The sequence below is a fragment of the Ascaphus truei genome, chromosome 3 (genome assembly GCF_040206685.1).
Source record: "Ascaphus truei isolate aAscTru1 chromosome 3, aAscTru1.hap1, whole genome shotgun sequence".
Classification (NCBI taxonomy): domain Eukaryota; kingdom Metazoa; phylum Chordata; class Amphibia; order Anura; family Ascaphidae; genus Ascaphus; species Ascaphus truei.
The window spans coordinates 164,574,612-164,602,197 of NC_134485.1; the positions used below are offsets into that span (position 1 = coordinate 164,574,612).

Here is a 27,586-nt window from a genome sequence, read left to right on the forward strand (position 1 = left end):
GTGAAAACTAATTACTTGAATTGTCGATCTATTAGTTCTCCTGTAATCAATTAGCAAAGATCCTGTTTCCCTGGGTGCAGTCAGTTTAACAAAGCAGCTACAATATATTCTTATATTACGGAGGTAACTTTATCTATTGTTATTGTTACAGTTTACGGCTCAAACTACTGGGAACATTAGCAAAAAATTATCACAAACGGTAAAGTGTTGAAGATCTTGCACTGCTGGGGTGTTAAAACATGTTATAGCAATCAAAGGATATATATATACACCATCCCGAATCTTGCGTTCTCCTCAAGGATGTCTTCTCTCCACCCCTTTTGTATCTAAGGACCTCTCCCACCTTAAACCTTTCTCAGTGACTACCCCACACATCTGAAATGCCCTTCCCCTCAATAGCCGATAAGCACCCTCTCTATCCACCCTTAAGACCCACCTTAAAACCTACCTCCTTAGTGAAGCTTACAATAGCTTTGAGCCTGATACTATACACATTATACATCGACCTTGGCCCCTTGAAGACGCACTTACCAGAACACCTTCCTACTGTCTCTCTACTCTTTTTTTCTACTTGCCACTAAGATTGTAAGCTCTTCAGGGCAGGGACTCATTTTCCTAATGTTACTTTTATGTCTGAAGCGCTAATTCCCATTGTGTTATTTGTACTATTTGTTATTTATATTATTATGTCACGTGTATTACTGCTATGAAGCGCTACATACATTAATGGCGCTATATAAAGATATACATATCGAGACGTTGTGACATTCAGCGCAGAGGTACGGATCAAGTGCCGAGAGGTTACTCTGCTTCTACAAACTAACCACGGTACATCTGAGACGCCGGCTAGGCAAGAAAAATACCATTGGTATTGGGGAGAATTAGGAGCCTTGCTGTGGATCACAATTACCCCAGATGAGTATGCCCGAGCACGATTGGCATTCATCGCCCATGGACTACTACCAGATCCGCCCTCCAGCTGGTGACATCAGCTTACAGCTTGTCTCAAATCGAAAGTTTTTTAAACCCACTATGTAAGTGCAAGTCCTGATGACTACCCTATGTTCTAAATATATTTTTGCATATAGTATTGTACTATGTAGCTGGCGCTCCTTTTCTTTGTTTTAAAGATATACATACATACAGTTTTAAAACGCCTAAAAAAGTTAATTTAAAAAAATTATGTCAGAAGTATTAACTAATACAGCAACGAATATATTTCTAATAAAAAAATGTTTTAAAAAAACCACACATGCAGGATTGGTCCTTTAAAATTTATAATGAATGAATAGGTAATATATTATGTCATAACAATAATCGTAGAATAGGGTATACAATATAGACCACTGTAGTCATTGTTTGTCTTCTGGACCTATTGGTATAGAACAAACCCTTTAATTAATTGAAGTTGGCCAAAGATGGGGATCATAGACATATGCATAAAAAAAAGGATAAAGAGGTTTGGTAAACTCCTTATTCTTAAAAGTGTATAGTGCATTTCTTGCATTCAACAATCTAATATTCCTGCCCCATTAAAGACTTTGCATCTAGAAAACACTTATTTTTATTCAGAGCCCTATTATTGTTTTTTTTTTTATTTTATTTTATTTTTTAAATGTGATCACGCGAATCTCAAAAGTGCAGCTGAAGAGTTTTATGAAGGTCAAACGGCATCACACAAATTTTTAAAAAAATGTCATAAAAACAAACTTGTCAATATATTTTCTTATAATGGCTGTAAGACAGGATCAACGCTCACAATCAAGTGCTGTGGCAATACATCTCTTGTTTCATTGCCAGAGGAACTCTAAATGCTGAAAACAATAGACTGCAGTGCTCCCTGGTATTGTAAAGGTGATATGTGCTAGTCTTGCAGCTTTGTTTTAATACACAAAATGGAAAATGGTGAACATACTGTAAGAGACGCTCAACCTTACATACAGTAGTTAAGAGGAAGCCTCTGGAGCTGGTTATTATGCAGCATGAAGCATCATGGTTCAGTGTTTCCCAGACAGAATTTTACATTGTAAAACACTGCAGAGATACAGGATTAAGGGTATTCCAACTGGATTACAATACAAATTTTCAAAAAGGGAGAGAATGCATCTGACAAACAGAGGATACTTCCTGTTCTATAAAAAAAAAAAAAAAAGACAAATCAATGTAAAAAGGTCAAAAGGCTGGTTTGTTACAGTGGAACAAGCAGCTTCTTATATGAACAAAAATGTAAACTGCTCAAGTGAAGAGCTTGCCAATGAGTGAGGCGCAAGTACACAGGCGGCACACTTTATTTGAGTACGGCTCATTCCGCAAGCCGGGATATGTCCCGGCTTGCGAGCCGCACTCCCGCGGTGATGCGCGGTCACGCGTCATCGGGTGCCTGTGCCGCCTGTACGCGTGCCCAGGGCTCCCCGAGGGAGCCCTGGTGTCCCGCGATGTGGGGGACGGCGGCAGGGGGTTCCGGGGGACCCGGCGGACCCGGTGAGGAGAGGGGGAAGCCCCGATCGGCGGGCCTCTCCTCCGAGGCTTCGGCGCGCGCCCGGCACCCTCCGGCGCGCCAGGTTACTGCTGCGGCCGAGAACGGGCAAATGCTCGAATAAACTCGGCCGCAGCAGTAGGTAGCTGTGGAAAAATGTTATATCTATGGCGCTCTGCACTATTATATATTAAAGCAAGTAGGTAGCTGGGTAACAATTAGAAGGTAAAGAAAAGGGAAGAGACAGGACAGCTCTGAGCTGACACATCCCAATAGATTTGCCATATTGAGTGAAGATATTGGGAGTCTCAGGGCAGGATGGGCAAGGCTGGAGGAGACCGATTCCTCTAGCAGCCAGGGACATAGTTCCTCCAGCACAGAGGGGACTCAGATACTCAGAGACCAATTAAGATTGTAGGGGACACCATTAATAGGAAGGTAGATAGGGCAATGTGTTGCCATAACTACATGAACCGAACAGTATGTTGTCTCCCGGGGGGCTCGAGTTCCGCACATTAGGTAGACAGATTGTTGGGCGGGGCTGGTACTGACCCGGCAGTATTGGTACATGTTGGCACCAATAACAAAGTTAAAGATGAAGGGTCCTAAAAAATTATTGACCTCCAGGTAGTATTTTCTTAAATACTACCAGTGTCTTGTGCTACCCAAGGGAGACAGTCGCAGATTAGGGAGGTTAATGCATGGCTAAGAAAGGGGTGCAGGAAGGAGGGTTCAGGAGTTTTAGAACTGGGAGTCCTTTTCTGAGGTGTAATCTTTATGGTAGGGATGGATTCCACCCAGGTTAAGGGAAGATTAAAAATTAAAAAAATCTATTTCAAGGATGATTGCTGCGTTAAACCCAACATAATACATAAAATATAAAGTCAATTGTACTGCATATGATCTGAATTCATTTTCTCATTCAAGAGAAGTTAAGCATACAAAGATAGACACAGATGTATCCTAACATTATAGCAATAAAACATGTTTCTTTTTTTGAAGACATCTGTATTCAGACACACACACAAAACAAAACCAACACGGACTTTCAAATGAAGTCTACAGAAAGCAATATCAAACACAAATGGAGTGTGTCATCACAAACTATACCTGGCATTAGTCCAGTAGAGCATGCAGGCACTTGAGCAGTGACATGATGTCAATATATTGCATTACAGCTGATAAATGTCAACATTACAGACACTGAGGACACAAGGTAAGCAGGACCATGAATACTAATACCAAGCCCTGATAGAATTTAACCTGTATTAGATTTGCTAGCTGTCAGGCAACATTACAAGGCAGTAAATTAGACTCTTTCCTTTTCTTATCAGACCATTAAAGCAGTCCATTTTATGTTTGTGCGTTAAAGTAGTGTTATTGGTCCCAGAGGAAACTGCAGGAAATGTTACACAGTAGAAACACAAAGCATTGACATAGCTGCTATACCACACAACTCCACTTGTGTTAAATCAGCAGCTGTCATTTTTCCTGGTTTCTTTTATTTAGCTGGAATTGTGGGGAGTGGACATGTAGTCTTCTGACCCCCGGTTCTGGAGATAGCAGAAAATGTGTGTGTGTGTGTGTGTGTTTGAAAAACAGATTACAAATAAGGCCGCAGGGTGACCAACAGAAATTGTCAACGCCTTCTCCTGATGACATGTCGGCTTTCTATTGGGCTACTGGAGCGAGCCTGATTCTGCAGCTATATTGTGTAAATGTGTGGACAAAATCAGTTATTGTCGGGGGACTACAGGCCAGTTCCTGTTGATCCCTTCCTCCTCCTCCTCTTCCACACCTACACCCCTCCCCCCCCCCCAAAAAACCAGCAGCACAGGATTAAAAACAGTGTGTGCTTGAAGGAGATAGATGATACCCACCCTTTCCTTTGAAATTACTTAAGTAACACAGCTAGCTTTCTTCAGCAGGAATCATGATATAATCAATATGAAACAATGACGAAAAAAATTAAAGTAAATACTTAGCAGTTTTACCCCTGTCTCCATTTGTGGACGAATTAATTGGAAGGAACATTCAGGAAAACAGAAAATATTCAGGTGATGCTGCGGTGCTATTAAGAAACCCAAGGGCCTTATTTAATGATAACCGTCAAACTGTTTTCCTTCTAGATGTGGAGTCTGAAGACGACCCAATATTTTAGAGGCAATGTTCGATTAAGATTCTAGGTTAAAAGAAACATTACAGCTTTACACAACTCAAAAAGCTTATTCTATTCGGAGTGAAGTGTGGTAACTTGCGGTTAATGAAGTATCAATGGAAATTAATGCATCACTTGGCTGTTGCAACATTGCATGAGCAATATATTTGCACTGGAGAAAGTTTGTATAATGGATTACTGATAAGACAGGATGTTATGGACATTTCTTATATGACCAATAACAACTAACGTCGTGCTTTAATAAGTATAAAAGGTTTCAAGGGATGGTCATGGATATTTATACCAGTTCCCTTCATAACTAATTTTTATATTATTGATTAATAAAAGGTTTTTAACCCACATTTCAAATGTACTCATTACATTTCTACATGTGCATTCATTGGGATTCCTTTTCTCTATTTTGTTGCCCATATTGAACGTGGACCTGTGTTTTGGGAAAAGCTACTCTTACATCTTTTCTCTTTGGCAAACGGACATGAATAGAGAAGGTATTGCAGTGCAATAAATAGCTTAGGCTGCGGCCATGGTGACCGTGCACGTGATGTCACACGCTTCTTAGCACCAGCGATTTGAGGCCAGGGTAGACGCGACGGGGAGGCGTGTTGGGGTTGTGGCAGTGACGTCATAGAGCTGGTTCACCCTCATTGTGGTAACTGCTCATGTGACCAGGCCGTCGCACGTGGAATCAAATTGAACTGATTCCCCGCGCACCACGTGCACATGTGGTGTATGGCTGCGATCATTGCCTTAAGGCATTGTGATCGCGCTGCGCACGTGCACACCTCCGCACCGCGCACGTGCACACATCCGCGCCGTCTTCCCGACCTTGGCCGCAGCCTTAGATATAAAATTAGGGATTCATTGGTTTCCTATGGCTGCGCATATATGCGTATTCTGTAACACTTGTTATAATATTTTTCTGTGTACTTTGAAGGACAAGTTGACCTTGAGTAACTGGTACAAGATTGGAAAACCTGGCCTAGAAAGAAAGTTGCATTATTAAGCGTGTTCAGGGTTAACAGGCCTGCACTGTAAATATTAAGGTGATTGTTATGCATTTCATCAATGTTGCAAGCATGATATCCAACTGCAACAAATTCTAGCCATCAAAAAGCTTCTTTGCAAGATCCCTTTCATTTCTTTTGACTACTTTCACAGTGAAAACACTAAAACACAATTGTTTTTCTTTGCAACAGTCTTCATACTTTACACACAACCCTGACTTCGACTTGCGACGCTTTTCTCTGTGATCACATATATATGCGATGGGTCAACAAGAGGGTTGATTGATCTAGATGTACAGAGGTAGCCAGCTTCATCTTACCGATAATTCAGAATATTGTGTTATAAAGTAGATCACAGAGTTTCCATAAAGCTCAATGGCAGCGATAACATAGAATATCATAACACACACACACACACGAGAGGTTAAAGCTGCATTTTCAAAGACATTTTTCATGTAATCTAATGTAACAGGCATTTTTGTTTCTATAGCAACCATTTACAAAGTGACATACCCTTCCTCTTCCGTGACAGACTGGCTCGAGCCCATCCTTCTCTCTAGCAGTGCACCAATAGTATCTAGTGGCTGCCTGGTCACATGATCTTCCACACAGAACTTTGCATCTTGGGTAATCTTCTGCAGCCCAAACAGTGATTTAAAGAACCCCCGAGCCGAATCTTCAGCGATCAATTACAAGAGAACAGATCGATCGGCAACTTAGTTAATCACTTGTCAATGTGCAGATTATATTGATGCACATATTAAAGGGAAATATTTTTTTTTTTTTTTTTTTTGTAACAGCAGCTTGAACTGCAGCTTTAACATAATCCTGGCTACATATATGTAACACACTTCCCCCACCCCCTGGGAGATATAACGGCTACGGTGTATGTGGTACGTTACCTGCGGCTCACAGGAGGCCTAAACCTCTGATACTGGGAGCCTGTGGTGTACCTGGTCCAGTTGACGACAGCGCCTCCACCTGCGCGGGATCCTAACAATGTGGGATAACCCCGTGCAGGGCAATATAATAAACACACACCAGTAGAATATAACAGGTTTTACTGAACAGGATATAATACTACTACCCCACAATACACACACATACACACACACACACACACACACACACACACACACACACACACACACACACACACACACACACACACACACACACAACCCCCTTACACCAAGTGAATGTCCCCACAGTACAAAGGGTGCTTGGCACCAATACCCTGATGTCCTTTTACCCAATTTCAAGGCCCTACTAAAAGTGTGTATGGTAGCGCTACCCATGAACCACTGGCGCACTTTAGTTGAGGTACCTGCCGGGTACTCCAATACCCGGAGCGGACGATTAACCACAGGGATCCTGGAGATCCAGCGAGGTCGCAGTCAGCGAAGCCTCCGCCGCTGCGTGGGGTGGGTTCCAGCAGGATGGTCCCATCAATAAAATAGTCTTTAATCATGTATGCCTGGATCGGGTCCCAGACTGCAGGCTATGCTTCACAACGTGACATCTTCACTGGCACTATAAACTAACTATATACAGCTAATGGGGAAATGTCCCTAGCTAGGGATTTCCCTGAAGCAGCCACAATCTAATTAGGTGATTGGGAACTATCTTTAACCTAAGGGTGTTAATATGACCTAGTCTAGGTGCCACTGACACCCAGATCTTATCTTACCTGTCTCAGTCCTGGCTCCAACTGAACTAGCTGTCAGCTTGCACTTCAAGCGCTCACAAAGTTCCAATCTCACCTCAGGAGATCCTAGCAGCCCTATTGGCTGTACTGTGTCACATGACCTCAGCTCTTGGGGCATTCTGGGGAGTGCGAGTAGCATACTCGGCAGTGTTGACCATATCAATATGCTACTCTTCCATAATGACTTTTCTAGTAATTGCAGTCCCCCCCCCCTACCTTGTCATTGGCGGTATCACGTGACGTCAAGTTGCTATGGCATGACCCTGCGGCGTAATTTGATGCCACATTGAAATGGCGACATGTCGCCGAAGACAAGGGAAGTTGCAGAGGCCTCACGCAATCCCCAAGCATTTAATTTAAATGCCTTGGGGAAGAGCGCAGGGCCTCGGCAACCCACCTGGAAAATCTTGCGCCCACCAGTTTGCGTATCCCTGTTCTAGTACAACACTGGCATATTCTCGAGTGCCTGTTCACTGGACGTCATGAAGGCTGGCACCGCTGATCGCCCTTATGACGTCCAGTTATCAGCTTTTTTCTAAGGGAGATTGCGTTGATCGCTCGTTGAAGCAGTGAACGAGACGAGGAGGACTTTCCCTTCTGTGGGCATCACTGCAGTGACTGAGACCATGTGGTTTCTACTGAAGCAATCATGTGATCGTGACATGCCAAGAGGACCATGTAACTCTGGTGCTGTGTCTTTTCCAGCACAGAAAGTGTTAACAATAAATTCAATTATTTTTGTGAAAACTAGACACTGACTGTTAGCATGAAACATGACCTGGCTTAGCCTGGATTGCACTGAAAGCTTAATTGATATTTTAATATGCAAACTAATTACATTTTATCGCGTGATGAAATTTTAGCAAAAGCTTTAGACCTAATGAAAGAATGAGCCATGGTTTAAAAACAAATGAATATTGTCATGGATTTAAAAAAAATTTTTTTTAATATTAACACAATACTCCTGAAATATAAACTAGTATCCAGAAATGTCGTAAACCTGTTTGCAAGTACTTTCCAATAAAATTGATAGTTTTCGAAAGTGTCAAAATTTGAACCCCTAAATTACGCCACAACCAGTGCACGCTGTCATCAGCAGGCTGTTTTTACGCCATTGTCTCCATGACCTAAAAGCTTATTGTTTAAAACAGGTCTTTCAATCACTTGAATTCTACAAACTACAGGTTGTGTGTTTGAGAATTATAGCACTTCTGTTACATCCAGTTATGTGTGCTGTCAGTTCTCGCCGTTTTAAATAATTATAAAACCACGCCTATTGAACAGAGTAGTAGATGCATTATATTAAAATCAAGGAAAACATTCATTCTTATCACTTAAGATAAAAAAAACCCGTCATGATTTTTAGAATGCAAAAAAATAAAAGCTTTGTTTACAAAAACTCAATTTTTAAGAACTAAAATCAGCATAGAAGTTAATTAAATGCTGTTCTATTCAAAATGAACATAGCATATGTCCTGAACAATATGTAGTAGTGAAAGTTGTGTTTTAACTAGGACAATGAACACACTAAAAATTGGCCTGTTCCATTATTGTTGACATCAGTTTTAAACAAATAACCACTATTAAGTAACCAAACCCATAAAAAGTAACCAAACGTTGTATCTATAGCAAACTAATGGCTGATTATATTTCTAATCGGAAATGAAAAACTACTTAGTAGTTTAACAGCAAATTAGAATTTTACCTTCACTAATATAACTTTTTGCATGGTTATATATATATATATATATATATATATATATATACAGTGTTCGACAAACCTATACATTTGCTCGCCCCGGCGAGTGGATTTAACATCGTGGCGAGCTCCTATTGGCCCAAGCAGCACACGTGTGGTACCAGGTGGCGAGTAGATTTTTTTGGTTCGGCGAGTAGATTTTTTGGTGATTTGTCGACCACTATATATATATATATATATATATATATATATATATATATATATATATACACACACACATACATATACACACACACACACACACAAACACATGTGTGTATGTGTATATATATATATATATATATATATATATATATATATATATATATATATATATATATATATATATATATATATATACACACACACAACACAGGAGAGGAAACACACCGCTCACTTAATCAACAATGTCAGAGTTAATTTAAATTCACATGTGTCATAGTTGTGACACAAATGGGTGCTACCTATGTACTTGAAGTTAATAATATTAACAATTGAATGAAGATGTGACAAAGTCACCCACAGAAAGTACATTTGTGATGCACACCACACTAATACATATTTATATTTTATATAGTGATGATATATTGTGAAAAAACATAGGTGACAAAAAGTGACAAAAACTAAAAAATTAAATTTACAATTAAAAATCCCACGTGGTGCATACTGATTAGTCACAGGATAGGTCAATCAATGAACTCAACGGCTATAATTAATATAAACAGCCCTAAATTAGTGGAGTTTTACCGAGATGATCTAATGAATCTGGAATGCTGAGACCAATACATATGTCTAATTACACAATTCATCAAACTTCTTGACACAATCTAATAACCGTGTGTGTGTTCCCAGAAGGTAAGTATCAGACCGCAACACCTATTACATATATAAGTGTGAATCGATGGGGAATCCCTGTTGCTAGCCTAACATATGAATGCTGTTACTGCTAACAGCCCAGCTCTAACATCGCTGGCAAATTGTACTCGGGAAAAGCTATTTCTAGTGATCCAGTTGATACATATGTAGCACTCAGGTTGCAACATAAACAATCATAGGTGTAGCCACACAATACTTAGCTACAGTGCTGTCAGTCTCAGCCCTCAGCCCTCCAGGAACGATACCGCGGTTGAATGAGTCTCAATAGTGACTGAATCAGATGCACCACGTGTCGTGACGTCACCACGTCACTGTGCCCACGCCCAGTGGTGACGTCACGACATGTGGTGCTTCTGATTCAGTCACTGCAGCAAAACCTCCTTTCAATGGATAAGTACCCCATCCTCAAATATGCTATTACTTGCCTAATTTACAGATAGGATGTGCTAATTTACTAGATTGGGCTGCATAAAACATGGCTACCAAATGCCTCTAGCATCTCTCTCAAAGTGATATTTTGTCAGTACGCAGGCATTGCAGTATGCGAGAGAGAAGATACAAGCTAGACAATATACTTAATACAACCTGACATACGATCAGTTTGCCACAAATACTCTCATGATAGAGAAACAATGCACTGCCAAAATTCCCAAATGCTCGATGTTATTCTGGCGACCCACCGAGAAAACAGAAGTCTGCTATTGCGAATGGTTGACTAAATAAACATGCAAAATCAAACAGTCAGTAATGATCGAGAATGAGAACTCTCGGTTGCAAACAAACTATTGTTTAGTAAATTACCTTCTGTGCTTAGACCTGGGCTTGATGTGAACTTTGCAACATCGACAATTTTTACAGCAAACTGCTGTCCAGTTTCTCTGTTGATACATCGTCGCACAACGCTGAATGGGCCCCTGAAAAAAAAAAGAAAAAAAAAGATACGTTAGGTTTGTCCTGTTTTTTATTTTTTAGTAACACTTTAGTAGATGACATTTTAAAAGACCATTTTATCAGATGTCCAATGGTAGTATACCCAAACTTTTCAGATACTGTTAAAAACGTGCACACCAAAATACATTTAATTTATGCTCTTTTAAAGCAAAAATGCCACATACTTAGCAGCTGTAAATATTAGATGCTCAAATGTGTGGCTGAACTATGACCTCTGTAACACAGGTACTCGGGATAACTCTGAAGAGATGGACCAAGTAAAAGCTCTACCTTTCTAAAAGAGGTAGTCTACGCGGCACCCTAATTTATTTATTTGTGGAGGGGGGGGGGGGGTTAATATATGCCTTTTATTACCCTTACTGAAAACTAATTATCTAGGCTGCTGATCGATTTGTTCTCCTGTGATCGATCAAAGATCCTGTTTCCCTGGGTTCCCTTCATTCAGTGTAACTCAGCAGCTACAGTATATCCTTGTAACATTATCTATTGTTACAGTTTGCAGCTCCAACTGCTGGGAATAATGGCAACAAATTATTACAAACAGGAAAGATCTTGCACAGCTCAGGAAGTGGGCTAAAACCTGCAATAGTAACCAAAGAATGCTCATTAAATTAAAACTAATTAAAAATGTAATTAAGAGATATATATATATATATATATTTTTTAACTTGTAGTAAGTATTTAATACTACAGAACGGATAAAAAAAAAACTGAAAAACACATTTATACAATATTGCATGGATTGCTCCTTTAAGGCGGACTATTAATACAGGCCGCTCCAGATCAGAGGCGCTACTAATTTAGGCCTCGGTCCCGCTGCGCTCGTTGGCGCGGGCGGCCATGTCGCGAGTTCCCCACCAGCAGGGGAATCCTCGCGAGCCGGTCCCGGTCCCCCCTGGCGGCACAGCTGACTACATGCTGTGGCGCGTCAGCCGCTAGGAGACACAAGAGAATGGTGTTTCCTAGCGTTGACGCGTCACGTGGTGTGGCTGTGAGCCAATGGGGAGGGGAGGCTTCGGGAGGAGGAGAGGCTTCGGGGAGCGGGGAGGAGTGTGGAGTGAAAGCAGGTGAGTGCCTGTCTGTGTGTGTGTCTGAGTGCGTGCGTGCCTGTCTGTGTGTGTGTGTGTGTGTGTGTGTATGAGTGCGTGAGTGCCTGCCTGTGTGTGTGTGTGTGTATGAGTGCGTGAGTGCCTGCCGGTGTGTGTGTGTATGTATGAGTGCCTGCGTGTGTGTGTGTTTAAACTTACCCTCAGCAGCTCCAGCCCGAGTCCGTGGAGGGAGGGGGGGGGAGAGTAGCGGGTCCCTCCGCTCAAGCCACGCCCCCCCTCCCTGTCAAACCTCCCACTCCCGCCCACCTCCCGCTCCGGCTCCCTACAATCTTAGCATTATTGTAGGTTAAACTCGGAATGAGACAATTGTCGGCGACTAAAACACCGCTGGCTTTCCTTCACTAGGACACGTCGCCCCACAGAGCAGCTCGCCGCGAGCCCGGTCTGTTAAGTGCATGTTTACACTGTAAATGTCCCACGCGGGACCGCTACACTGCCTGTCTTGTCAGAGCATGTAGACCGTCCGCTCCGATGCGCCATCTTTACATGTCCCACACGAGACATTTAAACATGCACTTGTCAGGCCTGTCGTGTCGGAGCGGGCGATTGGGGCGCGTGCTGGATTGCCCTGGTGATATGTCCTGACGGCGGAACACCGGTGGCATTTTGGTCACGTACAAATTTCGTAGACCGGGTTAAACGGAGTTCTCACAAATAGTTTTCTAAAAGCCCTTGCGAGTATCAGCTGAGGGATAGAAGCATTGGGGGGAACCATAATTAACCGTGAAAATAGTGCTGCTGATGGGCATTACAGCTTTAAATCAAGTATTTGTTTTACTTTATATAGAACCAGAGTGTTCCCCTGGACCACAGCACACAAACCCTCTCGGTGGCCAAGATAGGTAATTGTTTAACTTTTGTGAGCACTTGAAAGGGAAAACAGAGACAGCTATGGGGTCACCGAGTCGAAAGCTGCAACATCATCTCCGTAAGGCCATATCGTTTCTCTCGGAAAATTCTTCTTGTAAGAGAATTTCTAAATTAAATAACTCTAGCACCAGTTGGAGGTCCCTCTAGCTTCGCGTGACCCCTTGTTCAAAAGAAGGTAAATATTTTTTTTTAAATGCTTTAACTCTGATTGATCATTTTAAGTTTAGACACCAGCACGGAATTGGTAATGTAAGTGATATCTAGCATTACAGCATGTTAAAGTTCAAATTGATTTCTCTTGGCCACATTTTAATACACACAAATGACAGTTAATATGCATAATACAAGAACTTAAACAGAACACCAATCATCTTGGAGAACAAATATAAAAGGATTCTTTTTCCTAAAATTGTAAACCCCGGTCAACATGCAGAATTGTAATTGATAGATTTTGTAGTTGAGAGGTATTAGACTTTTCAGGTCTCAGTCCATCCTTGGGCCAAAGTGAGCTAATGGCAGTGACAAGTTTGATCTGGTTATTTCATAAGGAGAAAAAAAAAACTCAGAAAATAATAAAGATTTTTTAAAATATTTGAAGGTTACCATGGTGATAAATGCTTTGGAAGGTTTTACCCATCTTTAAATGACACTTGAGATTGTGAATGTTCCAATCATACAGGTTAATTTGCCATTTTTCTTCTTTGTTTTGGTGTATAAAATTAGATATACAGTATAGTGCACACGGTAACAAAGAAAAAGTATCTTCTCAACAACATTTTTAAAACTTTACTTTTTGCTTCCATTCTAAAACTTAGTATGTTTTATTATCTTTGGTATAGTTTAATTCTAATCAAAATCAACAAATTATAGTTCTTCAGCAATCTCTCTTAAAAAAAGGTACTCCAAAGGGTTTGAAGCATGGGGTCTCCGGACCTGAACCACAATGATTTCAGCTTAGTGTTGACCCCAGTTTCCAGAGATAACTCCATTGGGGGTGCTGGTATATCTCTGCTGTTTTAAGCTCCTGGTCACATCAGCCAATCGGAAGCCGTAGGGGATGACGTCACAAATTTTTATTGGCCCACAGGACGCGGGAGCTTTAAAGCCACCATCTCTATAGCCAAAGTGGCCGCTCTGGGCTCCTACTGGCACTCCCTACAAAAGGTAAGTATCTCGGGAAACAGGGGGTCCCTGGAGCTGAAATCAATACAGGTATTGTACTATGCTGGTTTATAACAGTCCGAGTGATTTTGATCCTCTGCCCATTTAAAATTACATCTGTGCACAGGGCTCGCTCTGTTTCTCTTTTACACCTTGGCTCCGACGCTAACATGCATAATTAGCTTGTCCTGTTGCTTCCTTGTCATTCAAGGTAATGGTGGGCATAGATAGAGCACAGCCGGAGACATCCTGCTTCTGGTATCCAGAGAAGGAAAAATGGCCAGGCAACTCCAAACTGACAAAAAGGTAAATTCATTGCAAGCAAAACATACAGTAAAAACGAACTACATGAACGCACCTACTCGTTTCATGCAACAGCACTTTATCAAGGTGTACAAGGTACAGGCATACCCCGCATTAACATACGCAATGGGACCAGAGCATGTATGTAAAGTGAAAATGTACTTAAAGTGAAGCACTACCTTTTTTCCACTTATCGATGCATGTACTGTACTGCAATCATCATATACGTGCATAACTGATGTAAGTAATGCATTTGTAACAGGCTCTACAGTCTCCCCGCTTGCGCACAGCTTCAGTACAGGTAGGGAGGCAGTAATGCTGTTCAGGACGTGCTGACAGGCGCATGCGTGAGCTGCCGTTTGCCTATTGGGCGACATGTACTTACTCGCGAGTGTACTTAAAGTGAGTGTACTTAAAGCGGGGTATGCCTGTAATGGAAAAGGCTGCTATTTATTACTCACAAGAGCTGTCCGTCGCACCATACGAATGACGTCATCAGCGCGCGTCCACGGACGTCGTCGCGCTGACGTCACGTACATCCCTATGGGCCAGGCAGGTCAGGTAATATGTGATTTTTTCTTTCAATAAACTTTATTCATACATAACAATACAAACACAATACATAGTTAAAAAATGAAAATCTTATTGCTTAAACCGCAGCAGCCCTGAAATATTATGCAGTAATGAAGACATAAAAAAACAGATGATAATACAGTAGTTCATAACAATAATGTGAAACATATCCTATGCACATGAACTAGATTAGTATATCTAAGTCTTTATATCAACATAAATATATAATCAGGGCAGAAATTAAACAACCTTGTAGTTCATAGAGGACAGTGTCAGTGTGTGTGGAATATATATAACCAGAAAAGGTTGGAGGAAAGTAAATTTCACCAGCAACAAAGGAAAGGGTTCTTTACAGTAAGGGCAGTTAAAATGTGGAATTCTTACCCATGGAGACTGTGATGGCAGATACAATAGATTTGTTCAAAAAAGGTTGGACATCTTTTTAGATGGGAAAGGTATACAGGGATATACCAAATAAGTATACATGGGAAGGATGTTGATCCAGGGATTAATCCGATTGCCAATTCTTGGAGTCAGGAAGGAATAATTTTTTCCCCTTAATGGGGGTTTTTTTGTTTGCCTTCCTCTGGATCAATAAGTAAGTATAGATATAGGATAAAGTATCTGTTGTCTAAATTTAGCATAGGTTGAACTTGATGGACCTATGTCTTTTTTCAACCTGATCTACTATGTAACTATGTAACTGTTGTTGACTCATATGCCCCCATATGTGTAAGAGGGAGTAAATGTATTAATAAAGTTCTAGTTGAAAGACTAAATTGATTAAACACACACATATTGACAGATATTATAAAAATATTGATAAAGACCCTGTAGTGACACAAACAGGATAAAAATGAACATTGATTGGGAGGGCATTAAAATAAATAAATGAATATAATACCCTAAATCAATCAATACTATGAATAATAGTATAATGACAAATAATAATAATAATAATATATATATATATATATATATATTCACATGAAGATATATATTAAACATCATAATATATTATAAACTATGTTATATATTTTGTGATAGGTAAAAAATAAAATAAACATGCTAGGTGTAAGATATAATATATGTATAATTGAAATTACAAAGAATAATTTAAAATCACAAAAAATGACTTAAATCCCAATCAATGTTCATGCCTAGAGGTGCTCTTGTTCTCAAGATGAAGATCCAGTATGCTTCACGTCTATCTAATTGTTTAGTTCTATCCCCACCCCTTGGTGTCCCATGGGATATACAGGTAAAGAGCTGCAGTGCCTTACTATTTGCTGTATACCACGGACATTGTCCTTTATATATTCAATATCTGGTTGGGTGTTCATTGAAGTGTATATAGTTGTGGAAGTTATGCAAACTCCACTAGACACTTATCCCTTCCAGTTTTGTTCATTCTACATATTGGGGACACTCCATCTTCATTTGGACTTTTATTTATGATACTGTTATCTACTACATATGGAATTGGTTTCAATTGTTGAGCACTACACTCACCACATTTTCGTCTATTCCTTGTCATTCAGGCTTCTTATATATTTACTGTAATTACAGTATCCACTCCGCTGTTGCTCGCTGTCTATTTGAGCCATTTACACTACCTCTAATCAAACGAAAAAGTATTTACAATCTATTTGCTTGCTTAGATCGTAAATAGATTAGCCAAAGGTGGTAAAAGAAATAACATTGCATTTGCATTTTGTTAGTATGCAACTTAATATTTTATATACTCATCTAACATGGCTAAAGACCTCCTAGCTAGAATAGGTATTCCTTATTCATTAAACCAAAAATCCCATGTATAACAAATGTGGACATTAAAGTATACTTCTATAGGTCTGCAAATGATAGCCGCACAATTAAGAAAAGTAATCCCCAAAAGCAAGGCCATTTCCGCCTCTTTTTCCAACCAAACATTAATTGCTCAGCCCATCATCCAAGACCCTCCCCTTCCCCCCCCCCCCCCCCCCCCCGCCATACCCGCTCAATGTAAAACCTTTTTACCCTATAATTAACTATTTGCGTGTCCCAAGATGGGTCTGGCACTCCAGGGGCCCCATGATGTAGTAGTTATGTCATGCCCTTAGAGTGCTCTTTTTCTAGGGGAGAACACGTTCTGCTTTCCTATTGCGTCCGTTTCTGACAAGAGATGCTGTGATTGCTCTTCACTCTGGTGTCGCGACCTCTACGGCAACCAAAGGGTTAAGTAATAGTCCCCAAAAGACTCACCTGTCCATTAATGCCCAGGGTGGAGGAGTTAAACTCTCTCTTCCTCCCCCCAATGTATTCGTGGACATGGGGTTACGACAACATTTTTATTACATATTTATTTATATTGTTTTTTTTATTATAAATGTAATATTTTATTTGTAATTAAGCAGAAATTACAAATAAAATTTTCCGCATTTCCAAAAACTGTACTGAAATAGACAAATTGTAACATAGGAATGCAATTCTCAAACCAATGTACCTGATAAGATTAACCTCTTAAAGCTGCAGTTCAGTCTTTTTTTTTTTTTTATTATTTTTTTTATTTCAATAGTTTTATGTGTGCAATCTCTAATTACCTAAAGAACTGTATAGCTGCAGGTCAATTCGTTCTCCATGTATTGATAGGTCGAAATTTGGTGACATAATTAGTGAAGGGATCTGTTTATATTCTGCTTGTCTGTCAGTGGAAGCTCATGAATATTCATGAGCATTCCTGCACTGACAAGTACTAGAGGGAGGGCAGCGCTGACAAAGGGGTGTGCCAGAGCTTGTGACAGGACATGAAGGGGCAGTGCCTTAGCAAATGGCTGTTAAAATAGAATACAAGAAAATTGGTCTTTTAAAGTTGTTTTTTTAAAAACAGAAAATGCTAAAAGTATTTTTTCTTACTACAGAACTGATTTATTAAAAAAAAACACACATGCAGGATATTGACTGAACTGCAGCTTTAAGTTCAATGGCAGGCTGCACAAAAGTAAAGCAACAGTATTTTCCCTCATGGTTACTTTATCTGTTTTCATGTATTCAAGGTTTGTGCGCTAGATATTGAATACATATCTGACAATGGAAACCAACACAAAAGCAAACATTTTTGCGTCTTTTCATTATCGTTTTAGTGCCAATCGCAGAAAAAAATCACAATGTTTTCTAATGTTTATTTCACAAGTGGAATAAAATCTAAATCATGAATACTTGCAATTTTTATTGTTTGCTTGCTCCATCTACCAAATTACTCACAGATAGATTACTTTAAAGCACAAGTATGCTTGGCAATGGGTATTAATATTTCAGTCTATATGTATAACTAGACATTAAAAGTTATGGTGGGTAAAAAGTAAAAAATCCTCCACTGTACAGGTCTGCAACCCTGTCTTTCCCCATTATTGCGTAGCAAACAATGCTTCTTCTGCCGCCAGGGATTCTGGGCAATGACATGCATGAGTCACTCTTTACTTATCCATTTAAAACATGGAGCCCTATAAGCGTATGCCTGGCATATTATACAGCTTGTCAGCACAGCCTGGGTTAAAGCCAAGTCTTTATGTAGGATTTGTTCAAAAGATTTTACACTTTAGGTCCAGTATTTAGCAGTGACTTTAGAAGGGCGAGCACCCACACTCTGGCAGCCAGCTAGCAAAGGGGTCATGTGGAATATTCCATGAGACTTCATTAAACCATGTGGAATTCTCAGAGAAGTGTTGGGGAGAGTGGGGGTGAGGGAAACACAGGTTATTAAAATTAATCACAAAAGGCACAACATGTAGAATCTTAAAGGAATGTCCATTACTGGCTAGACCACAAACTTGAAATAGATAGTTACATAGTAGATGAGATTGAAAAAAGGACCATACATCTATCAAGCTCAACCTATGCTAAATTTAGACAGATACTTTATCCTATATTTGTACTTACAGTAAATTGATCTACAGGAAGGCAAGCAAAAAACCCCAGTGAAATATCATCTGATATCTCATAAAAGGACAAATAAATTCTTTCCTGGCTCAAAATATTGGCAGATTACTCCCTGGATCAACATCCTTCCAAAAAGGCACAACAAAATAAAACCAACACTTTCAATTTTATTCTAGAATTGCCTCGATACATCACCCGTGAAAGTGCAGAAACGTCCCTCTAAAAAAAATGTGTGTATATATATGTAGCCATGGCTGGTCCAGACTATACTTTCTGCTTCCTGTCACCAAAGTCCTGACAGTTACATAGTTGATGAGGTTGAAAAAAGACGTAGGTCCATCAAGTTCAACCTATGCTAAATTTAGACAACAGATACTTTATCCTATATCTATACTTACTTATTGATCCAGAGGAAGGCAAACAAAAAACCCCAGTGACATATCATCCAATGATATTTCATAAAAGGAAAAATAAATTCCTTCCTGACTCCAAGAATTGGCAATCAAGAATTGGCAATCGGATTAATCCCTGGATCAACATCCTTCCCATGTATACTTATTTGGTATATCCCTGTATACCTTTCCCATCTAAAAAGATGTCCAACCTTTTTTTGAACAAATCTATTGTATCTGCCATCACAGTCTCCATGGGTAATGAATTCCACATTTTAACTGCCCTTACTATAAAGAACCCTTTCCTTTGTTGCTGGTGAAATCTCCTTTCCTTCAACCTTAAAAGGGATGGCCCCGAGTCCTTTGTGCTGCTCGTGGGATGAATAGTTCTTTTGAAAGCTCCTTGTACTGTCCCCGAATATATTTGTATATAGTTATCACATCCCCTCTTAGACGCCTCTTTTCTAATGTAAATAAATCTAATTTAGCTAGCCTCTCCTCATAAGTTAGATTGTCCAACCCCTTTATTAATTTGGTGGCTCTTCTCTGCACTCTCTCTAGTTCCATAATGTATTTTCTTAGGATTGGTGCCCAAAATTGTACTCCATATTCAAGGTGTGGTCTTACTAATGCTTTGTAAAGGGGCATAATTATGTTTACTTCCCTTCCATCCATTGCCCGTTTGATGCAAGATAAGATCTTGTTTGCCTTTGCAGCTACTGCATAATTTTGGGCAGTATTGCTAAGCCTGCTGTCTACAAGCACTCCTAAATCCTTCTCCATCAAGGAATCCCCCAATATATCTCCATTTCATTTGTAAGTTGCCTTTTTATTCTTGCATCCAAAATGCATAACCTTACATTTATCTGTATTAAACCTCATCTGCCATTTACCTGCCCACGTTTTCAGTCTCTCCAAGTCCTTCTGAAGAGAAATTACACTCTGCTCTGATTCTATTACCTTACACAATTTAGTATCATCAGTAAAGATGGAGACTTTTCTCTCGATCCCAACCTCAAGGTCATTAATAAACAAGTTAAAAAGCAGGGGTCCCAGTACCGATCCCTGAGGTACTCCACTCACGACTTTAAGCCAACCTGAAAAAGTTCCATTTATGACAACCCTCTGTTGTCTGTCCTTTAACCAGTTTTCAATCCAGGTGCATATATTATTACGGAGTCCAATTTGCTTTATTTTGTACACCAACCTCTTGTGTGAAACCGTATCAAAAGCCTTTGCAAAATCTAAGTACACCACATCAATTGCATTACCCTGGTCTAAATTCCTACTTACCTCCTCAAAGGAACAAATAAGGTTAGTTTGGCATGATCTATCCTTCATAAATCCATGCTGACTATTACTAATAAAAAAAATTTCCATTAGGTATTCCTGAATATTATCCCGTATTAAACCTTCAAGTAGTTTCCCCACTATTGAAGTCAGGCTTACAGGTCTGTAATTTCCCGGTTGTGACCTAGCTCCCTTTTTAATATAGGCACCACATCTGCTTTACGTCAATCTTGTAGTACTGAGCCTGTGGAAATGGAGTCCTTGAATATTAAATATAATGGTTTGGCTATTACTGAGCTTAACTCCTTGAGAACTCTTGGATGTATGCCATCGGGGTCAGGTGCCTTATTTACTTTAATTTTTTCAAGTCGCTTATGAATTTCTTCCTCAGTTAACCAATTGTTCATTAATATGGAGGTTGTGGCTTCCTCCTGCGGCACTACTATTGAACTTGATTCTTCCATGGTAAACACAGAGGCAAAGAATTTGTTTAATACCTCTGCTTTTTCCTTATCTCCAATAATCTGCCTACCCATCTCAACCTGAAACGGTCCTATACTGTATTTTCTTTTCTCATTTTTTTGTTATTAAGGTACTTAAAGAACTTTTTAGGGTTGACCTTACTTTCTATTGCAATCCTTTTTTCATTATCCATTTTTGCTAATTTGATTGCCCTTTTGCAATTTGTGTTACATTCCTTATAATTCTGATATGATGCCTCTGTCCCTTCTGACTTAAAGAAACTAAACACCTGCCTCTTCTTTTTCATTTCCTCCCCTACCTGTTTATTTAGCCACATTGGTTTTGACTTATTTCTTTTATACTTATTTCCCAAGGGTATACACTGATAAGTGTGCATTTCTAACAATGTTCTAAAGACTGACCATTTATCTTCTACATTTTTCCCTGCAAAAAAATCATCCCAGTGTATTACTACTAGATTAGACCTCAGTTTATTCAAATCTGCCTTTCAAAGTTTAAGGTCTTTGTTGAACCCAAGTAATCTGTTTTTTGATCATTTATTTCAAATGAGACCATATTATGATCACTGTTACCCAAATGTTCCAGGACTTGAATATTTGTTATTACTTCTACATTGTTTGATATGACCAAATCCAGAACTGCCCCTCTCCTGGTTGGTTCCTCAATAATTTGGGTCATATAATTGTCTTTAAGCACCCCCAAAAAACGGTTTTCTTTTGTTGTAATGCTAATCTCATTGCCCTAGTCAATGTCTGGATAATTAAAATCCCAGCTACAGGCAGTGTCAGTGTCACGAGAGACGAGGCTAAATACACCTTTATACCGGGATCATATCATTGAGCAAAGCCAATAAGTAAAATAAATTCTAATGTATTCCATAGAAACAGGCAAACACACGTTAAATTACAATAGACAGAAAGATACACTTACTGGGGTCTGGGGTTGACAAACGGACTTTCCTAGTTTAAATAAAGTCTTTAAAACAGTCCAGTGCTGAAGTGGGGACTTAGAAAACATTTCGGTTTAAAAAGTCCTGCAGCCTCTCTCTTTGCAAATTGCAGCAAGGCGTCTCTGGGCCCAGTCTGACCCGTTCTTGCCCTTATGGCAAATTGGACTTCTGGAATCACTTGGGAACACATGGAACACCCAAGAAAGAACAACAGCAAAGAGAGTTCTGGTAGGACGACTAGCAATGCCTTCTCACTTGAATAAGACCTACTAAGGACGAAATGGTTGTTGTGTATGGCGCAATAAATTTGATACTTTTCCAAATCCGTGGAGCGCTGGATGTTTCCTTTTCACAGTTCAGAACAGTGAGAGAATGTGCACAAACCGCCATCTTGCCCACTCACTATTCAAAACCCCCCACCGGCTCAATGCCACTAAGTTTGGGTTAGGTTACATGGACCCTTTTAACTGAGGATATTGGTGCTCCAGTTAGCCCTCCTTGCTAACAAAAGGGTTCACACCTCTGGGATCTCTGAGGCTTTCAAGTCCTGGCTTTCTCCCAGATGCTTAGGCACCGAGCCTGGTAGCCATGATTTTGAAATCCCACAGTTCATTTACAGCTGGGAGTGAGAGACATGCCTCCTGGGGCTGAGTGCAGCCCAAGATCTGTGCAGAGCACAAGGCCTCAATATTGCAAGAAGGCCAGCAACATCCAGAGATCTGGGACCCAGTCCAAAATATGATGGATGGGGGGGGGGGGGGGGTTGAAAGCAGCGCTACATATACATACATACATACATATACACACACACACACACACACACACACACACACTGTATACAGAGATGATATATTTATATACATATACACAAAAACAAAAAAAGAAAGCGCCCGATCCTAGTGCAATAAGTCTAAAAAATAACATTTAATATCCCATAAAAATCCAACGAATTCGAACTCACAAACAGAAATAAAATAGCATTGTATGAGATATACTCATGCACCAACAGGAACTCAGCTACGCTGCTCACACGTTGTCTCCACCGCATGCAGTTGCAAGGCTCCTCTAGGTCTCTGTCCGGCAGGAACTCAGGGAGCAACACAAACACTCTTAGTGTCCTCCGGAAACAAGTCCACTGTGTAATGGGTTCCGGGTAGGGCTGCGTATGGCCTGTAAGGTAGTCGACAGTGTCTATGAGTCCAGGATGCTGATGGTATAGTATACCACACTAACAACGCAACATACACCCTACGCGTTTCTTCACATTACGTGATTTCATCAGGGGATAGATCTTAGGTGTTCTTCAATGGTATATATATATATATATCTAAACCATCCAATCGCATATGATCTAGCTAATTAGGTCTAAGTGTCTAAGGCTGGCAGAGCACTTGTGTGATGTTAACTCTTCACATGGATCAATTGAAGTGTGTATACCATATAAAGCAAATATAATGAAGATATATGGTATAATAAAGATATACATGATTATAGACAAATATTAAAATACAGAAAATACAAAAAAATATCAAAATACACAAAATACACAAAATGCACAGTATTGGCCATATCAAACACAATATATATATATATATATATATATATATATATATATATATATATATATATATATATATATATATATATATATATATATAGTGTTTGATATGGCCAATACTGTGCATTTTGTGTATTTTGTGTATTTTGTGTATTTTGATATTTTTTTGTATTTTCTGTATTTTAATATTATTTAATATTATATTTTATATATATATAGAAACACAGAAAAAACAGGCGCACTCCTAGCGTAAAAAGGTATAACAATATATTTATGGAGTCAAGGATTTAAAAATGCACACTCGCAAACACAGCTTAATAAAAAGCATTTTTGAGTAAAACTCAGCCAGCCAGACGCAGGAACCCGGTAACGGATAGCTTCAGTGTAGTGTCCGGTGTAGATACACTGCAGCAGCCTCTGTGAACGCCTCCGGAGCCCGGGGAGCACAAGTGACGCCGCCTTCCTCTCAATCGGGCGTCACACAGTGAGTTCTGAGCTCCAGGTACCGCGAGAACTCAGTGACGTCAGTGGATTCAACCGGAGAAAGTTCCCATGAAAACAACGGGTGGACGGCTGAGATAAATGCTTCCAAAGAAGCAATAAAATGCTGTAGCAAGCCAGTGAGTGGAAATATAATAAAACTGGGCAGTACACCTCAACAAAACACTCTCTACGCGTTTCGTCTCAAAGAGACTTCATCAGGAGTTAACAGCATAGGTGTGGAACGTAGTATTATAGTAAGATGAACCAATCAGTACACAGAAGACTACTAATTGCTAATCAGGTACAAGAGGTCAATGTAAGGATAATATTAACCCCTATATGTTCCAGAACACATATAGGCAAAGTGAGCCAACAATACTAGAGAAAATGACCAAATAAACAGATACATATAATAACATACACTTTAACAATTTAAATTAAAATACATTTAGGTACTACAGCAAAATATAATATAGCATGATATAGCATAATATAACATCATTGGCAGAATCATGTAATAATATAATAAACAGATGCTAGTAGAGAAATAACATTACTCCAAATAATTGGGGTCAATGAATCTCCACTAGATAGTACATATACAGAGATAATGATATTACTATGGAGATTCAGAGAGACCAAAGTACAAATGACGACAGAGTGGGAAAGGGGGGGGGGAGAAAGTAATAAGGGAAGGGGTGGGGGAGAGGGAGAAAAAAAGGGGAAAAGGGGGGGGGATAATGGGAAAGAGGCAGAGAAAAGGGAGTGAAGAATGGACAAAAACAGAAAAGGAAGATTGGACGGAGAAGGATTTTGGATCAATGGTGGTCACGCAAGCAAAGCTGATACTGCTATATACACAAAATGATCTTTTAGTAAATATACCATATCTAGACCACTGTCAAAAGGGAACAATCAAACACACCAACTGAGCCAGTGCGGTAATACGAGTGCCACCACGGAGGGAACGAAATAAATCGCTCAACCCAGACCTCCGTGAAAGCACCGCACCCCACAACAAGCATGAATGTGTCATTAAACTACTGTACTAAAGTCTATTGTGTCATTGAGACCCCCTGGACATAACGTACCAAGTACATATATCCAGTAGGTCTCCCTGACACATAATTTCTTGAACCTATCACCCTCTGAAAGGGAAGGTGAAATGGCCTCGATACCAAAGATGGACAGAGAGCAGGGATCCTTATTGTGTACACTATCAAAGTGCCGTGATAAGCAATGTGACTGAAGACCATGTTTCACATTTCTACGGTGCTCGAGAAATCTAGTACTAACAGTCCTTGACGTGCGGCCCACATATTGTAGACCGCAACGTCAAGTAATGAGATATATAATGTAGGTACTAAGACAATTTATATAGTGTTTTATCTTATGTACAGAACCATTAGAAAAGGATTTAAAGGAATTAATTTTACGCCCCAATTTATATGCCCACAAGTAATACATCTATTCCTACCACAGGGGAAATTTCCCCTTGTAGGAGTCTTGATAGATGTTATAGATTGTAAATCAATAATGGGCTTAAGTCTACTTGGGGCAATCATGGTCTTCAGACACCTTGCTTTTTTGAAGACAATTGGAGCTCGTATTGGCACCTTAGGGCCTAGAATAGGATAATTCTGAATAATGCTCCAATGTCTATTTATAATATGTTTAACCTGATATGCCAATTTATTGTACTTTGTGATAAACTTTGGAAATGAGTGTAAAGGATTCCTGCTTACTCTGTCCACCGCTGGATCAAGGCCAGCAGGATCAGATCTGGTCCTGGACCTCTCAAGTAGAGCACTCCTATCAGTAGATTTAGCATCATCAAACGCCCTCTGCACCACTGCTCTGTCATAACCCAATTGGAGAAACTTATTCGTTAAAGTCTCTCCTTGGGCACAGAAATCTGAGTTCAAAGAACAATTCCGGCGGATCCTGAAGAATTGGCTTCTTGGAATGTTATTAAGCCACTTTTTATAGTGGTTGCTACCGTACTGCAGGTACCCATTGGTAGAGACAGGTTTAAAGTGTGTTTTACTATGTATCCTCATGTCCGACCTATCAATGAACAGTTCAAGATCTAAAAATACCATCGTATCTGGATGTATAGAATGGGTGAATTTTAACCCCATATTGTTAACATTAAATATATACCATGGCCATATATCTATAGAAATGTATATATTCATGCGTATGTGTGTATCTGTACACTGCTTGTATATGTAACCGCTGTAACCATTAGTTCATTATTTTAATATTAAATATGGTATGTAAGATTGAACAAAAACCACATATATATCTATATACATACAGCAGTATACATCTGCACACACACATGTATATCACACACAAGTAACAACCAGTAATTAATACATGTGTATAATAGTGAATAAAATGTTTAAAAAAGGAGGAGGACTGATAGAACAGTAATAATATGTTTTCCAATTGAACTACTTATATATTAGTATTAGATATTGTTGATATAATTAATAAGTAATTTACTATGGGCTTGTATAAGAAGATCAATTTAAATAACTCTATAGATTTGTTTTTTGTTTTTAATTAGTGTTTAAATACAAATAATTGAGACTGATAAGAATATTATATATAAATGTATAAATGATTAATAATTTTGTACTAATATATTATAATTATATGAAGATGAATATATTGTTTATGATGTATTTTATTTTAATTTTATTTTATCTTGTGGATGTAATAGAGACATAATCCAGAGCTAGGGAAAGATATAGAAAGAGATATGTATGGTCTGTGCATAACCAAATATTTTTGTCGATATACTACAGACCATATACTAATCTGTCAAGGCTAGTCTAAATGATGTAATATCTAATATGTTTCTAATATTTTATTCTCTTTATTAAAAAGATACAACAGAAAGAAAGAAGGACCAGAACAAGACCGAGGATTTTGTATCCGAGATCACTAGCAACGCAAATGGTCAAGAATGTACTATACAGTCCACATCAGATCACTACTAGAACCATGCATCAAAATGTGTAACATTATGTGGTCAAGTGTGATATGTTAATACTAACCTATTGAATAAATAATCTATATTAATGTGATTGTACAAAATTTGATATTTTTAATAAATTAAATAAATTCAAATGAAATTGGGTCTGTGTGATAATAAAGTATTATGAATTAATAAAATGTGTTTGGTGATATATTAATATTGGATAAAATGTGACTATATGACGGTAACATGTGAATGGATAAGTGAATAGTAATATAATTCTATCTAGAAATAAAAGTGTTTGGAATATATATATATATATATATAGATATATATATATAGATATATATATCTATATATATATATATATATATATAAAATACTGATTGATCGTGAAATAATGAACTTAACATGGGAGATGGAACCCTCATAAGACAAACATGGAGGGAACATGTCTAGCATGTTCAACCCTGACCTCCATGTTCCGTCATCACTATTGGAGGGATACACTAGTTATACCACTGTGCTGATGTCAATACAGTCATTCATGCCATCCGGACTCAATGTCCTCAGAAA

At 39.2% G+C, this 27,586-nt stretch overlaps 1 protein-coding gene and 1 long non-coding RNA gene across 14 annotated transcripts in view; one reads left to right on the forward strand and one right to left on the reverse strand.

Annotated features, from left to right (window-relative positions):
* Positions 1–27,586, reverse strand: part of CASK (calcium/calmodulin dependent serine protein kinase) — a 569,868-nt gene that overhangs the window by 496,449 nt on the left and 45,833 nt on the right. For 11 of the 12 annotated variants that reach the window (XM_075589720.1, XM_075589721.1, XM_075589718.1 and 8 more), the window contains exon 2: positions 10,783–10,895. In XM_075589720.1, the coding sequence (XP_075445835.1) occupies positions 10,783–10,895 (113 nt within the window). Of the gene's footprint in view, positions 1–10,782; positions 10,896–22,941; positions 23,151–27,586 lie in introns of all 12 variants that reach the window. The other variant, XM_075589710.1, reaches the window with a different exon arrangement.
* Positions 3,662–27,166, forward strand: LOC142489261 (uncharacterized). 2 transcript variants are annotated; one of them, XR_012799830.1, is made up of 3 exons: positions 3,662–3,692; positions 14,284–14,378; positions 26,920–27,166. It is a non-coding gene; the product is annotated as an uncharacterized LOC142489261 (long non-coding RNA). The 2 variants fall into 2 exon arrangements; XR_012799829.1 differs by lacking the exon at positions 3,662–3,692 and adding an exon at positions 12,877–13,086.